The sequence below is a fragment of the Erythranthe guttata genome, chromosome 13, assembly GCF_056151865.1.
Source record: "Erythranthe guttata isolate IM_541 chromosome 13, IM_541, whole genome shotgun sequence".
NCBI lineage: Eukaryota > Viridiplantae > Streptophyta > Magnoliopsida > Lamiales > Phrymaceae > Erythranthe > Erythranthe guttata.
Genome location: NC_142545.1, coordinates 13774290 through 13788480, shown reverse-complemented (window position 1 = coordinate 13788480; position 14191 = coordinate 13774290). Strand labels below are relative to the sequence as shown.

General features: G+C 33.5%; 3 protein-coding genes across 3 annotated transcripts; all 3 read left to right on the top strand.

The window, feature by feature from the left end:
• Positions 1-3918: 3918 nt before the first annotated feature.
• HB52 (homeobox protein 52) lies at positions 3919-4816 on the top strand. Its single transcript, XM_012993394.2, has one exon. It carries the CDS (start codon positions 4038-4040, stop codon positions 4653-4655), a length of 618 nt encoding a protein of 205 aa, XP_012848848.2. The 5' UTR covers positions 3919-4037; the 3' UTR covers positions 4656-4816.
• Positions 4817-7496: 2680 nt separating this feature from the next.
• On the top strand, positions 7497-10767 carry HPY2 (RING/U-box superfamily protein). The gene is made up of 7 exons (XM_012993406.2): positions 7497-7683; positions 7771-7842; positions 8595-8705; positions 8810-8920; positions 9844-9983; positions 10327-10412; positions 10495-10767. The coding sequence occupies exons 1-7, from the start codon at positions 7588-7590 to the stop codon at positions 10626-10628; spliced, it is 750 nt and encodes a 249-aa protein (XP_012848860.2). The 5' UTR covers positions 7497-7587; the 3' UTR covers positions 10629-10767.
• Positions 10768-11294: 527 nt separating this feature from the next.
• LOC105968753 (Polynucleotidyl transferase, ribonuclease H-like superfamily protein) lies at positions 11295-13345 on the top strand. Its single transcript, XM_012993417.2, has 6 exons — positions 11295-11631; positions 11760-11965; positions 12337-12417; positions 12653-12793; positions 12879-13002; positions 13088-13345. Exons 1-6 carry the CDS (start codon positions 11374-11376, stop codon positions 13283-13285), a joined length of 1008 nt encoding a protein of 335 aa, XP_012848871.2. The 5' UTR covers positions 11295-11373; the 3' UTR covers positions 13286-13345.
• Positions 13346-14191: the final 846 nt, after the last annotated feature.

Genomic DNA, 14191 nt, shown 5'->3' with positions numbered 1-14191 from the left:
AATAAAGTCCCGTATGCCTTTAATATCGTGAAAATTAATAATAGATTTATTCTTTTTTTCTTTTTCTTTTTTAATAATTTGGGTACATTGGATGTGGCACATATGTTAAATTAAACAATTTTATCATAATTAAAATTGTTCTTGACCCAATCAGAAAATCCTGTAATTTGAAAAATGTGTGGAGCCATTGATCCAACGGCCAAGAAAAAACCCTGATAGGACCACCTCAACACCGTCGACAGATAGTCTTCCAAAATTGCCCAATTTGTGTTCAATGCTAATTCACGTTCGACCCAAATTTGTTCATTAATTCATTTTTTGCACATCGATAATTACATTAATTGGTGGGGAATAGCTTGCCCCTCCAACTACATGCAATGTTGACATATCATATATATATATATATTCGAGTAAATGAATCATGAATCTAAAGATTTCACTATCTTCTTAACAGTGGTGAAACCATAATTTCATTATCGGGGAATCCGAATATACATTAAAACAATGATTGTTCTAAGAGTGGTGAGTTTTGAATTTTGTTACAGTGAGAGTTTAAATTTTCGAGGGTTCGGGTAGCTCCCCTATAAAAAAAAGGATTTTATTTTAATTTTTGTGTTTGAATTAACTCTTAGGACTTTTTTGAAATTAATTTGGATTTTCGGTGAACTAAATAATAATATATGTGTATAATATAGTGGTTTTTTCAATTGTGAGTGGACTTGCCCCGGATTGCGAACAACAATTCTTAACTTCCTTACTTAACTTGTTACACTCATTTATTATTTTTTCTTTGTTCTCTTCAATTAAAAATAATTACTTTTATTTTTTTTATATAAAACTAAATTATTAAAAGTTATAGGAGAACAATATAAAAGCAATAAATTATATATATGCATATATAGTAATTAAAAAAATTGAGTGGGGCCATGGCCACCATGGTCCTACATCGACTTCTCCACTGCTGTTCAAGTCAGATATCGCGTGTAGAAAAAAACAATTAAAATTGGTAAACTGCTGCTAATTAACAAACTCTATATATGAAGAGCTTGAATAGAAAATGTTGACATTGGAGATTAATAAACCTTTAAATGTATTTAGGTGTATTAATTAAAGCTTAGACAATTAATATCATTTAATTCAAAGCCTGTTAATTCGATAAGGTCTATTTACGGCACACATTTGAAGACAAATTTGTCAAAACTTGATTTCTGACGGTTGAAAGCACAACTTGCTGGTGGCGTCAAAACTTAAATGTTTGGCGGCAAATTTCTCTGATTGACTTTACAAATCCGTACTACACTATTACTATTACTAATATAATTTAATTCCTCGTTAAAATTAAATTTTGCGTATTAGTACTATTAATACTAGCAATTTAATTTTAACGAGGAAACTGACTTTATCAAGTCCAAAATTGCTATAAATTTATACGAGTTAAATGACTTGCATAAATTAATATTAATTTCTACTACTAATTAACCCGCACATGAAATAGAGAAAATCTCTTTGAGTAAGTTTATTAATGAAAAAACTACTATAAAAAAAAAAGAATTATATGGAAATTTGTCAAAAAAATGTAAAAACAAGTTAAACATAGTAGCTAGAATTTAAATTTAAAGAGAGAAAACACGCAAAAATAATTTTAGACCCTAATTTCCTGCAGAAAGTTACCAAACCCTGAATATACAACAGTAAACAGTTGAATGACTTTTAAGGAGAAAACAACATTGGATTACCAAAATTCTTGGATTATTTTTCACTCGGAGTAAGGTCGGTATCGCGCCCAAATTTGTAAAACCACAATTCAATTTGTTTTTTTCTTCCCCCAAAAGTCCTTTATAAACCATACACACTGATCACCTATATATAATCAAGCCTCTTAAATAAGGGGTTTATTGAACGGTCACCTCAACCAAAAATGTAAGTTCTTTAATGAAATGTATCGTATTATAAATATATACAATACGCTCCCCTTCAAGTGCAGACAAATCACATTTGAAACCTTGTAGTAGAAATATTTGAAACGGGCAGTATTTGAAAATTGAATTCAAGATCTTTCATTTGGTCTGTTTCTGATACCATATTGAATGACAACCTGAACCAGAAGTTTAAATTAGTAGTGAAATGTATCATACTGTAAATATCTGCAATAGGGTTAAGTAGAACTCAAAAGCTAGCTCAATCAAAAAAACTGCTCATTCAACATATAAACAGGATATAACTGTGTATGAACGAACCACGGAATCTAATTTAGGATTGTTGTAGTACGTAATCTCCGATAAAATACCCGTATGTTTAAGAAGGTATAGTTAATTAATTGTTCTGCAAATGTAGCACTGAGGAATTCAAATTCATGGTGTTGTGGACATTATTTCAAAGGTATCTTTCAGGTGTTTCATCTAACTAATGTGGCTGTGATTGTCTGATATTTGGCCTGGTCCGGTCCCAACTTATGAATATATGGAAGTCCTATTTTTTTTGGGGGGGGGGGGGGGGGGGGCATGTAAGAAATAAAATAAAAATAAAGCCATCATGAAAAGAATTTAAATTCAAAGTCCTATTGCTCCATTATTGAATATATATATATGCTACGTACTATAGTACTATTCCCTTTTTTTTTTGGATACAAAGTTTTCATGAATCCTACTTTTGTTATCTAACATTACTGTCAAGGATGATCAAAATCGCAACACTTGTGCTTAACAATGCATGCAATAAAATGCATTTTCGTTCAAAACTCAAAGCACGAAGTATGTAGTTATTTTAGTTAGTTTTTTAATCCAACTTGAATCACCAAAATTGGACGTTAGATGAGAAAGATGTTAATGAATCAATGAAAGTGATCACAACTTTCATAATATTCTGAGTTATTAAAAATTCAAAGCGTAATTTATTCATGCATAAATTTGTCTTACTGCGTCCAATCTAATTGATTCAAATTTTGTTAGAAAGATAAATACTACAATTTATGTACTTCGAATATCTCCAAAATCAAATCAAAAATGGGTTAGATCACGTTCGAAGTTAAGATAATATTAGTAAAATTGAAACGATATTTAACATTTCAGATATATAAATAACGTAACCATGCGGATTTAAGTAGGCTGTCTCGCTTGAGACATCTTCCCTAAAACGTTTTGTTCTTATCTATATCAAGACTAGGAAATATTCCAAAAACTAATGGCAATAATTTATTGTTGCAAACTAATTAAAGTTGAGTAATCTCACTCTAATTTATATTTTATTGGTGCATTAATAAACTATCACATTATCTACAAATTAGAAACATATATATTTAATTAAAATTCTTGGTATCTATTATGATTCAACGACTAACACACAAACACACACACACACACACACACACACACACACATATATATATATATATATATATATATATATATATATATATATATATATATATATGACACACACACACACAAGAAGAAACCAAAAACATACCCAAGTTCATGCTCCAAAGTTGGAGCTCGCTGTTAGATGTTTATTTTAAGACATTATTCAAGTTAATCCATAATCAGATAAACTATTTTAATTAGAATATATATTATATATTATAATATATATTAATTCAAAGAACATAGAAATAATAAATTGAATAAAAAAAGAAAACTATTCTAGACTACGAGTGTAGGACCAAACCCACGTGAACACAGTTGCTTCATGCATGAGAAGTCAGCCCACCACCACCACCATCTATATATCTACATCACTCTCCCCTTCCTTTTCTTTATTACAAATTTAATTAATTCAATCCCAAAAATAAATAAATAAAATACAAATTCAAACCCTACTTAAATACTCATAAATTAATAATTATGTGAAGCCCACCACCAATCTTGATTTTTTTGCACCCTATATATATATATATATACATATACATATATAGATTATAGATATACACACATACACACTCCCATTTCATTATAATCTGCATCATCAAATCTTTATATATAGCTTCAATTTTCTCACTCTCTACACTTCAAAATAAAAAAAAATAAAAAAAGAAAAGAAAAATGAATAATCTGCCACAAAACCCTAAAAACCATTCACACAGGGCCCAAAAGAAGAGGCTGAGCCAGGAGCAAGTGCGGCTCCTGGAGGCAAGCTTCGACGCCGCCAAGAAGCTGGAGCCGGAGCACAAATTCCAGCTGGCACGCCAGCTGGGCGTACCGCCGCGGCAGATCGCCATTTGGTACCAGAACAAGAGGGCCCGTTGGAAGAATCAGAGCCTGGAGCTCGACTGCGGCTCGCTCCAGGTGCGGCTCGAAGCAGCCGAAGCCGAGAAGGAGCGGCTGGAGAGACAAGTCGCCAGCCTTCGAGGGGAGCTTAAACGTGCCCAGGATTCGTTGTCGGTTTTCAGACAGATGGCGGCGCAAGCACCGCCGGTTTCGTCTCTGTCGAGTACCTGCTGCGACGAGGGAGGCGGGAGCTCCAGCCTGAACGACGACGTGGGCTGCTCGGCGAACTGGGCGAACGGCGGCGGTGGTGGCGGCGGCGACGCTTTGCAGTTTGAAGAGCTGTATGCTTGCTTGATGCTGGGTGCGGGAAAGGGATCGAACACGTGTGGTCCAATTACAGATCAATTATATGGGGTCAACGAAAGAGATTTTAATTTTGGGTATAATATTTGATTCATTTTGGATAAAAGGCAAAAAAAAAAAAAAATGGAGAAGTAATTTAAATTAATAATTAGTTTGGGCTTGATCAATAAAATGTACAATTATATATAAATAATTTATATTTAATTTCTTAATGTGTGTATTTGGGGTAAACGACGAGGAAAAAAGAAAAACGAGTTAAGAAAAACTTGCACCAAACCGTTTTAATTTTATTGCATAGAACTGCCCGTGTTATACATTTTTCATAAAAAATACATATTCCATTAATAATTAACACCCTTAACTATGAAGGGATTTCATTCATTTTTTTCTGTAACACGGGATATTTGGTACATGTTTTATACGATAGGGGTATTAATGCAAAAAAAATAAAAATGACTTATTTAAAATTTGAAATGTTTTTTTTTTAAATTACGTGGGAAACATTTAATAAATTCCAATATGAAAATAAAAAAATAATAGTATGGGAGAAAGTTGGAAATAATTTTCATATTACATGTAATTCTCATATATGCAACACATCCAAGGTAAACTATATAAACATATAATAATATTGATTTTATAAATATATATTTTTGAAAATTCATTTTTTTAGATACATTAATAAATTAAAATTTTGTTAAAAAAATGAAATGGAAATGAGAAAAACAAATCGTTCTAAAATTAAAATTTTGAATTAAAATTAAAACGGCAAAAATTAAAAATTCATTTGAAATTCCACCTTTATCATTAATCTTTTATTTTCCATATTTGTTCGACTTGATTAAGAAAACAAATCAAGTTTTAGAAGATAGATTATAAATAAATTTCATTTGTTTTGTAAGAATAAGCACCAAATCCCTTACGATACAAAAGACTTGCATAAAATTTCTTACACAAATGTACTTTTTATAAAAGAGATAAAAAAATCAACATATTAATTAGCTAATATGATTAGCCAAGTTCCTAGGAAGGAATGAACCCTCCATACAATCGTAATTGGTTATTTCTATGCTACACCCGGTGAATGTTATACCGGGTAATTTTTATCATTAATTTACACACACCAATATGGATATGGGTGTGTTTATGTGTACATGAGTGGTAAATATCTATTTGGTTCGTCTGTGTAGGTAGATCAGGAGCTAAACGATTACCACTACAATTAAATAGTCATTCAAAAAAACACGTCACAAGATTGTAGCAACGAATTTGCTTCTATCGGCATCTTCATTTACGTGTAGGCAATCTCCTTCAAACGATAATTAAATCCCATCCCTTTTACCGAGCCTTACAAAATGCATTGCCGGCCGCTTGGGCTTTCGCTTCCACCGAGTGAAACTTTCCCCGGGAATCTTTATACACACTACGAAACTCATTGGCCGTTAATTAATCACTCGTGTTAACTATTAGAATACGGAATTTCATGCAAGATAAAATGAAAGGCGTGGTATTTTTGCTGCGAAATACAAATAAATAAATAGTTACTAATTCACTTGTCATATATAAATTCATTATTCATACTCAAGTCTCAAAGAAACATCTCTCTCTTTTATGCATCTATTTATGTAGAATAAAATTCAATATGTTGCACACGATCTGAAATGCTAACATGATAATTATGACGTCATCATATATAATTAATTCCAATATTTGAGGAATTTGACCAAAGAAAAATATACACGCAAGGACCTTGTACAAAAACAGCATTTTCAGCTTCGTTTACTTTCTCCGTCGGTGCTGTCAATTTATTGCTCTTAAAACAATTTATCAAATATAATAGTTCTAATTAAACCGTTAGAATAAGTTTAGCTAAACAGACCCTGAGAATCTACACATATTTATGATTTGAATTTTGGAGGGTAAAACGGTAAAACCCATTTACACCCCCCTAAAACTTATTTGTATGCATGCACAAATAATTTAAAGTTATATCATAAATAGACTGTCTAACGGTCTAAAAACAGATATTTTTCTTCGTAAATAAGTCAACTTCTTACTTAACTCATCTATCCACTAACTCCCAATAAGCTAGGTAGTAATTTGTATTAAGGGATTTACAGGGGGAGTCTTCCCTAGAATATAGTGCTTTTAGTATTAGTAAAATTTAGGATTGACAATCGGGTCACATGTGAGTCGAGTTTGAGTTGATTTAAATTCAAATATCATTGAATCTTATTAATATAGGCTCAAACTAAAGTATCATCTTTAATAGTTTTAGCCTTAAACTATGCTCATGTATTTATTTAGACTTCGGACTTAGATAGAACTTATATCGGGCCATATATAAATTACATATTTAACCGAGAGGAAAATTTAGAATATCCATAAAGAGCACAATAAGTAACAACCATAGTTTGTTCCATAAAATAGAATATTCACTTGATTTCTATTTGACTGTTTGTAACTACCGGTGCCACTACTTATTTTTTTCTTTGTAACATTTTTCTTTATTTGTTTTTCAAAATAAAATGATTGTATGCGGTTGTAAATTGTAACTTGTATATTGCTCGATATCATCAAAATAATAAATATATCGTACATTTAATTATTAACTTAATCAGTCGAGTTAAGTTCGGGTTGAGCAATATTAGGCTCAAACTCGTTTCATAAATGTATTGGATTTAATAAAATAGCTCAAACTCAGCTCGTTAAAGACTATGTTCAACTCAAATATAATCGGGTCGAACCACCGGGCTTCAGTTAAGCCCAACTTAATTGCCGATCCTAGTAAAAATCCTCCTATTATGCATTTGTTTTAGTACACAATCCCCTAATGGATAATTTGTTAAAAAAATTTGAATTGTTTAGAGTTTTTTTTTTGTTTTTTTGAAAAGTTTGGCAAACATAATTTTGAGAAATTAGGAAACTCGAACTCGGTCTTTTTTTCCCTCCAAATAATCAAGCCAGAAAGGGCTCCTCTTCAAAATCGAAAAAGGTCCAAACAAGTGGAGAAAAAGCTTCAATGGCGTCAACCTCTGCTCCTCGCAACAGCGCGACCTGTGGAAGAATTGCGTCAGCGGCTTCGACACTTTCCTCCGACAACCAGACTCTCATCGCTGTAAGCTTTCTCGCCCAATTGCACAAGCCCTAACGATTTTGGTGGTTGAATTTTGTTTTTATTTATTTGGATTCCTGCAATTTTCAGGAAATTAGGAGAGCTACAATTATGATGAAAGAAACCGCTGTCTGTTTTGAGGAGGATAACAATTCCGATCGGGTATTTTTCTTTTTTCCCTAAACCCTAGCATAATTCTCAAATATCTGGGGATATTGAATCTGTTGTCTTAAAAATTATTTGGTTGAAGACTCTAGCTCGTATGGTGACTTGAGATGTGCTCTGTTTTATAGGTTTGGAGTATTTTGTAGTGTATATGAAATAAATGAGAAATTTCTTATTGGAATAAATTTGGAAATTTTGATTAAAAAAACATTTTTTTTGGGGATTCGATTCTGTAGGTTTAGATTTTCGCTTTCTCAGTAATCACTTTGTTTCAGATAAATGGAAATTTTAATGTACGTTTGTGTAAAGAATACTTGTCTAAGTTCAAATTGTTAACTTCAAAGAGAAAAAATATCGTTGGAGAAGTTACAGCTGGTGACGTAGCTTTATATTTTGGCAATATGATTTCGAGTTTCAATATTACTATGGACTATCTTCTTTTCATCCTCTTGAAGTCTAAGACGTCACTTGGTATGAATTTGCATTTCTATCATGTAATATGTAATTGTCGGAGATATTCAAACTTTACTTCTAATCCCTTTTATCTCTATTTTGATTGTGAGGGTGGCATTTTCCGTGCACTGTAAAAAATTTCATTACAGATCATGGATCTAATGGTTTGTTTGGATGTAGACAAGATATATTTATGGCTTATGATCCTTGTCAGAAGTGCGTAAGATCCTAGTTGATGCGGTAGCAGTTACAACCTATAAGTTGATCGTAAAAGATGTTATTTAATGGTATTGCAGGTGAAGGAGCTTGAAGCTGGTGTTCTTGAACTAATTAAAGCCTCAGATGATTGCAGTCATCTTTCCAATGCTATCCAATCTATTGGAAATGAATACCAGCCTGGAGCTGAGGTAATGGTTATGTCATAGATTCTTTCCCGAGGGTTCTTATTATAGCTGATAATATCTTCATTGCACTGCTATCAATCACTTTGAGCTATTGTTTGTGCGTGCAGCTAACCAACTTCGGTAAGCTGATTGAGGATAAAATCGAAAGATTAAGCGCTGGTTCATCATCTGTATCACAGAACCATCCATGGTTAAGACAGTTCCGCGAAGCTGTGTGGGTGCGTTAATTACACGAACTATGAATGACACTTTCTTAAGTTAAATAGCATGCAATCTGTGTCTTGTTGCATCTTATCGATCCTTTTTACTCTCTACTTACTACTTATTTGCGTAAGTCTTTTTACATGTTAATGTTGTCCAGACTTTAGCTTACAGAAATAATGCTTTAATCTTCTTTGGTATTACTAGAACGATGGGATTTCATTGCGTATTGTCATCATACAATATCCTAGTCTAAAGAAGAACATATATATATATATATATATATATATATATATATATATATATATATATATATATATAGCAGATAAGATTATCTCAATGTCCTGGTTTGATCATATACATAAATTAATCTTCACTTTCTTAGTAGTGGAGTAGCAAGTGCAATATCAACTGAAACCTTTCTTAGGAAACTTTTAGGGGGAAGTCCAACTTCTGTTGCTTTATCATCTTTACATAAGAACCGTAGTTACAAAGGGAAGATATGATATCTGCTTAACAAATGGGCGAGGGGTACACCTTTATCTTCTTCAGGACAACTTTGACATGTATTACTGCACTCAGATACTGTGAGACTCATTAGTACAATGAGATAAATTAACTTTTTTTTTTCTTCTCATAAATCCAATCGTAAGGCGGTGTACACTGATCAATGTCCTGATGTCATATTAAAAGATTCCATTCTGATGTTTAGGGAACATCAGAATGATAACCTAGTACTTCATTCAGTGGCTGGGATGTTAGGGAACCTCTAGCAACTTGAATCAATGATGTTTGCAAGATGCTCTCTGTTAGCTGCTACTTAAGCAAGAATCCTGTTTCTCGCCTTTGGTAGAAATGCATTCTGATGAGGTTACTCCATATTTGACCTACGTATTAAATAACCCTTCTATTTACGTGTGATTTTCATATTTAACTGCAGAATGTTCATCATGCGGGACAACCTATGCCAGGTGAAGAGCAGGAGGACATAGTAATGACCAGCACAGACAGCAATCTTCTGAATATTACATGTCCTCTGTCTGGAAAGCCTGTCACTGAACTAGCGGAACCTGTCCGAAGGTACTGTTAAGTATCAACTTATAATAATCACTTACCTTCCTCTATATACAAATCTGTTATAAACAAGGCAGCAGCATCATTTTATCTGCACACTTGTTGGCAAAAAAAAAAAAGAAAAAAAAAAGAGAGTTTTTGGGAAGTGCTTACACGATAGACTCTGGCACTCGTTTTATTTTTGAATTTAATGAGGCAATATGGTTTGTTTTTACTACCATCCTCCTTCAAAAGTTTATTCTCAAAAGCTAATTATGTTCATGATTACCGTTTAGTAAAAAAGCAAAGCTTAGTCAGCAAAATCTCAGATACTCTAACTCGTTCTGTATGTAATTTGCTATTTCGGCAGCATGGATTGCAAGCACATATATGAGAAGAAGCCTATAATGCAACATATAAGGTCCAAGAATTCACAGGGTCGTTGTCCTGTGACAGGTATATATATTATCTGCTCTTTCTAAATGCAAAAATTACTAATCGTGTGTGTGTCGGCTTATCTGACAGTCTCCCGTTTTAGGTTGCCCTAAAAACTTACAGGCAGAAAGAGTGGTGTGCGACCCACTATTGCTGATAGAAATAGATGAACTGCGTTCGATGAGTAAACAACGCGCCAGAGATGATGTCATCGAAGATTTCACTCAACTTAGCTGAAGAAGATTAGTTGATGAGATTATTACACAATTGCTGTTTATGTAAGCTGCTCGTTTCCGGAGAGGTATTATATTGTTATTTCTCCTCCATCTTTGACCAAAAAGGAGATTTCCCATTATCTACATGCTATAACCATCAATATTAACTTTTTTTTTTTTTTTGATATTATTTTGTACGTGTATTTTATCTTTGTAAATGCAGACACTTTCTATGAAAATATTTTAACATGCATACTTACTACTTACTAACTTTACTGGTTTATGAAAGAAACAACCAGTTTACAGTTGAACGTCTAGAAATTAATACTACCGGGACTAACAAAATTTTGATAATTTAGCGAAATATTAAATTATCGAACTAAACATTAAGTACGTTTTTACCGAGTTGGGATCGGAAGAAATTATTATTTAATTGAGTATTAATTTATTGAGGCTCTACTGTATTTTATATAGGTGGAAATCACACGAATTGGATCATAATTGACTATTTAAAAAAATCTCAATAAATTAATACTCGATTTATTTAAATAATATGTTTTCCCAGTCCTAGTCCTAACTTGAGGACAACGTTGTAAAAATATATATAGTTAAATTAATAAAATTTGGCTGGTCCCGACTATATTAATTTATAGAGGTTTAACTGTATCTTTTAAATTCAAACGTCGAGTGTTTTATTTCATATAAACCCCGACAAAATAGAAAACTATCGCTTTTAAACCCTCACTTTTCCTCTCTCATTTTCCGCCATGGCTACTTGGAGGCTCCCGCTTCTCCGCCGCGCTCTTCTTCTCTCATCTCCGCCATCACCCTTCTTCAAATTCTCCACACTCTCCACACCCCTCAAACAATCCAAATCGAAACCTTCATTCGTTGAATGCTGTTCTCTCTCAGCCGAAGAATCAACATCCTCCGCCGCCGTCATCCAATCAGAAATCCCCAAAACGGGCACAACTTCAAAATGGAAGCCCATGTGCTTGTACCACACCCAAGGCAGCTGCACTATGGTAATTAAAATGTTAAATTAATTCCCAAAACATGTCGCTAATTGATTCGTTTGTTCTTGTGAGGGAAATTTTGAAAAAGAAAATGTTTCTGATTTTGTGCGCTGATTCTTCCGGTGTAATTGGTACAGATGGAAGATCCTCTTCACCTTGATAAATTCTGCCACAGTTGTTCGGTGGATTTTGAGGAGAGTGTTCCGGTTTTGAACGATTCACGGCGAGCTCAAGAGTTTGATTACTTTCTCGTGCTGGATTTGGAGGGCAAAGTTGAGATTTTGGAGTTTCCTGTGCTTTTGTTCGATGCAAAAACTCTCGATGTCGTCGATTTGTTTCACCGGTAACCAAATTGATCAGAATCGGCACTCGTAGTTTATGCATTTCGTTTGTTTTTTTTGTTTGGAAATTATACTTAGAGATGCACTATGTTGATAAGAGTCAACGGTTCCGATTTATTTCTATTGAACGAAAATGAGTTGGATTTCTTAGAATAGAAAACGGCAGGTGTAAGCGGTGGTAGGATTAATCAGAACGACAACGTTTGTTGTTTTGGTCGGTAAATTCTTATGTTTATCTGTTAATTAGCTTGCTTTGACATTTCACAATCTTTTACTGCTGAGAAATTTGTTGGTTAGCGATAAGATGGTTTGCAATTTGTGAACTTCTAGTTCGTTAAAATGTTTTTTTTCTGTATTTTTCTTGTTTTGGCAGGTTTGTAAGGCCTACAAAGATGAGCGAGAAAAGAATAAACGAGTACATCGAGGGGAAGTACGGAGGATTTGGAGTTGACCGGTATGTTATTCAATCTTTTCTAACAATTTTGATGATCTATATCTACTAGCATCGTTGCTCGTTCCAAAATCTATATGTTTCATCACGAGACAGATGTTTTTAGTACTCTTGTGCTTTTAAAGTCGTAAATTTTAGGTGATTAGTATTTCTAAATTCTACACCGCTTGAGCACAGCTGCCTCTTGCTAAATTTGCTGTATAGTATAGAAACTGAGTCAACTCGGGTTTACATGCAGTGTTTGGCACGACACGGCTATACCATTTGACGATGTTATCGAACAATTCGAGAGTTGGCTTAGAAAGAAACGAGATGGAAACATTAATTTATGGAGAGAGGAGGGAGATGGACATCTGAATGAAGCTGCATTCGTAACTTGGTGAGATACTAGTTATTAATTAATTCCGTTTTCGCTCGTTATTCTATTTTAACTAACACAAATTTGCTCTATCTATATTCGCTAGTGGAAATTGGGATGTGAAGACAAAAATACCCCAGCAGTGTGAAGTATCGGGGATGAAACTACCACCGTATTTTATGGAATGGATCAACCTCAAGGACATTTACCTTAACTTCTACAATAGAAGGGTGATTGCATGATCCACGTGCCGTATTATTGTTTTTAATTTTTATTTTTTTTAAATTTTTATTAATTTCTTGGGTGATTGTGCAGGCACCAGGAATGCTTTCGATGATGAGGGAACTTGGGATTAGACCGTTAGGAAGCCACCATCTTGGTATCGACGATTCAAAAAATATTGCTAGAGTTTTGCGGCGTTTAATTACCGATGGTGCCCTTATGCAAATCACCGCTAAACGATCCCGTCTTTCTCCTCATGCTGTTAAGTTTCTCTTTCAAAATCGTGTTTGAATAGAATTTTTTTTTTTCCGGTGATTAAAACTATCATTTTGTTTATTTACTAATTTTTTTGTCTTCTTAATTTGGCTTCATTCACACTCTACCTTTCTTGGAGTCTCTTCATTCCGCTAACGGTCAACCCATTAACCCAGAACTATCGCAATTTTTATGTAAATCTTTGGAGAGTTCGATGTAACGTCCACCTCGTGTCTAACCGAAACCAAAACCAAAACCAAAATGAAGAAGAAATCGTTGGGATTTTGGTAAATTAAGGAAGTTATAGTAGTGTTTATCCATAACAACCAAAACCCATCTCTACATTATTGTCTGTGCATGCAATTAATTTCCAGACAATTGCTGTACTTGCAGAGATGAAGAAAACATAAACAATATATCCAGATCTCCGCACATTTTGCTAAACAAAATAAAAAAAGTTAAATATTGAAGAACAGAAAATTGATTAAACAAACAATATATCTAGATCTCAGATCTCTCCCCACTCTCACACACACACAGATCATAATTCATAATCTACTAGGGTATCGGCACATTTTCCTAATCACAGCAAATAATTGTTTAATTAATCTTTGTGATGCTTGGGAATAATTAAATGATCCTCGCGATAAACAAATCGAAAAAAAAAATAAAAAAAATCGTACGTCCATTAAAAAATGACCCGAAAACGACGCTGTTGTTCTTCAATTTCAAGATAGTGCACAAATAATGTTATATATGCACCACCACAAAACTATAGCATAGGCGAATCTAGCCAAGAACCATGCAAAATAAAATATGTCCTTAAAGTACCCTAGTTTCTCTCCCCTGCCTTAATTAACTTCAATGGATACCTACTCCCAAGCACCCCCATTCTCTATTTATACTTGTTCATTTCTACACACACACACACACACACACACA

What these genes read in the sequence shown, in the direction of transcription:
- HB52 (XM_012993394.2), top strand. Translation starts at nt 4,038, where the DNA reads ATGAATAATCTGCCACAAAACCCTAAAAACCATTCACACAGGGCCCAA.
- HPY2 (XM_012993406.2), top strand. Translation starts at nt 7,588, where the DNA reads ATGGCGTCAACCTCTGCTCCTCGCAACAGCGCGACCTGTGGAAGAATT. An exon ending in AGGATAACAATTCCGATCGG is followed by an intron (nt 7,843 to 8,594) that starts GTATTTTTCTTT and finishes ATGGTATTGCAG; the next exon opens with GTGAAGGAGCTTGAAGCTGG. An exon ending in GGGTCGTTGTCCTGTGACAG is followed by an intron (nt 10,413 to 10,494) that starts GTATATATATTA and finishes CTCCCGTTTTAG; the next exon opens with GTTGCCCTAAAAACTTACAG.
- LOC105968753 (XM_012993417.2), top strand. Translation starts at nt 11,374, where the DNA reads ATGGCTACTTGGAGGCTCCCGCTTCTCCGCCGCGCTCTTCTTCTCTCA. An exon ending in GTCGTCGATTTGTTTCACCG is followed by an intron (nt 11,966 to 12,336) that starts GTAACCAAATTG and finishes TTGTTTTGGCAG; the next exon opens with GTTTGTAAGGCCTACAAAGA. An exon ending in GAAGCTGCATTCGTAACTTG is followed by an intron (nt 12,794 to 12,878) that starts GTGAGATACTAG and finishes TATATTCGCTAG; the next exon opens with TGGAAATTGGGATGTGAAGA.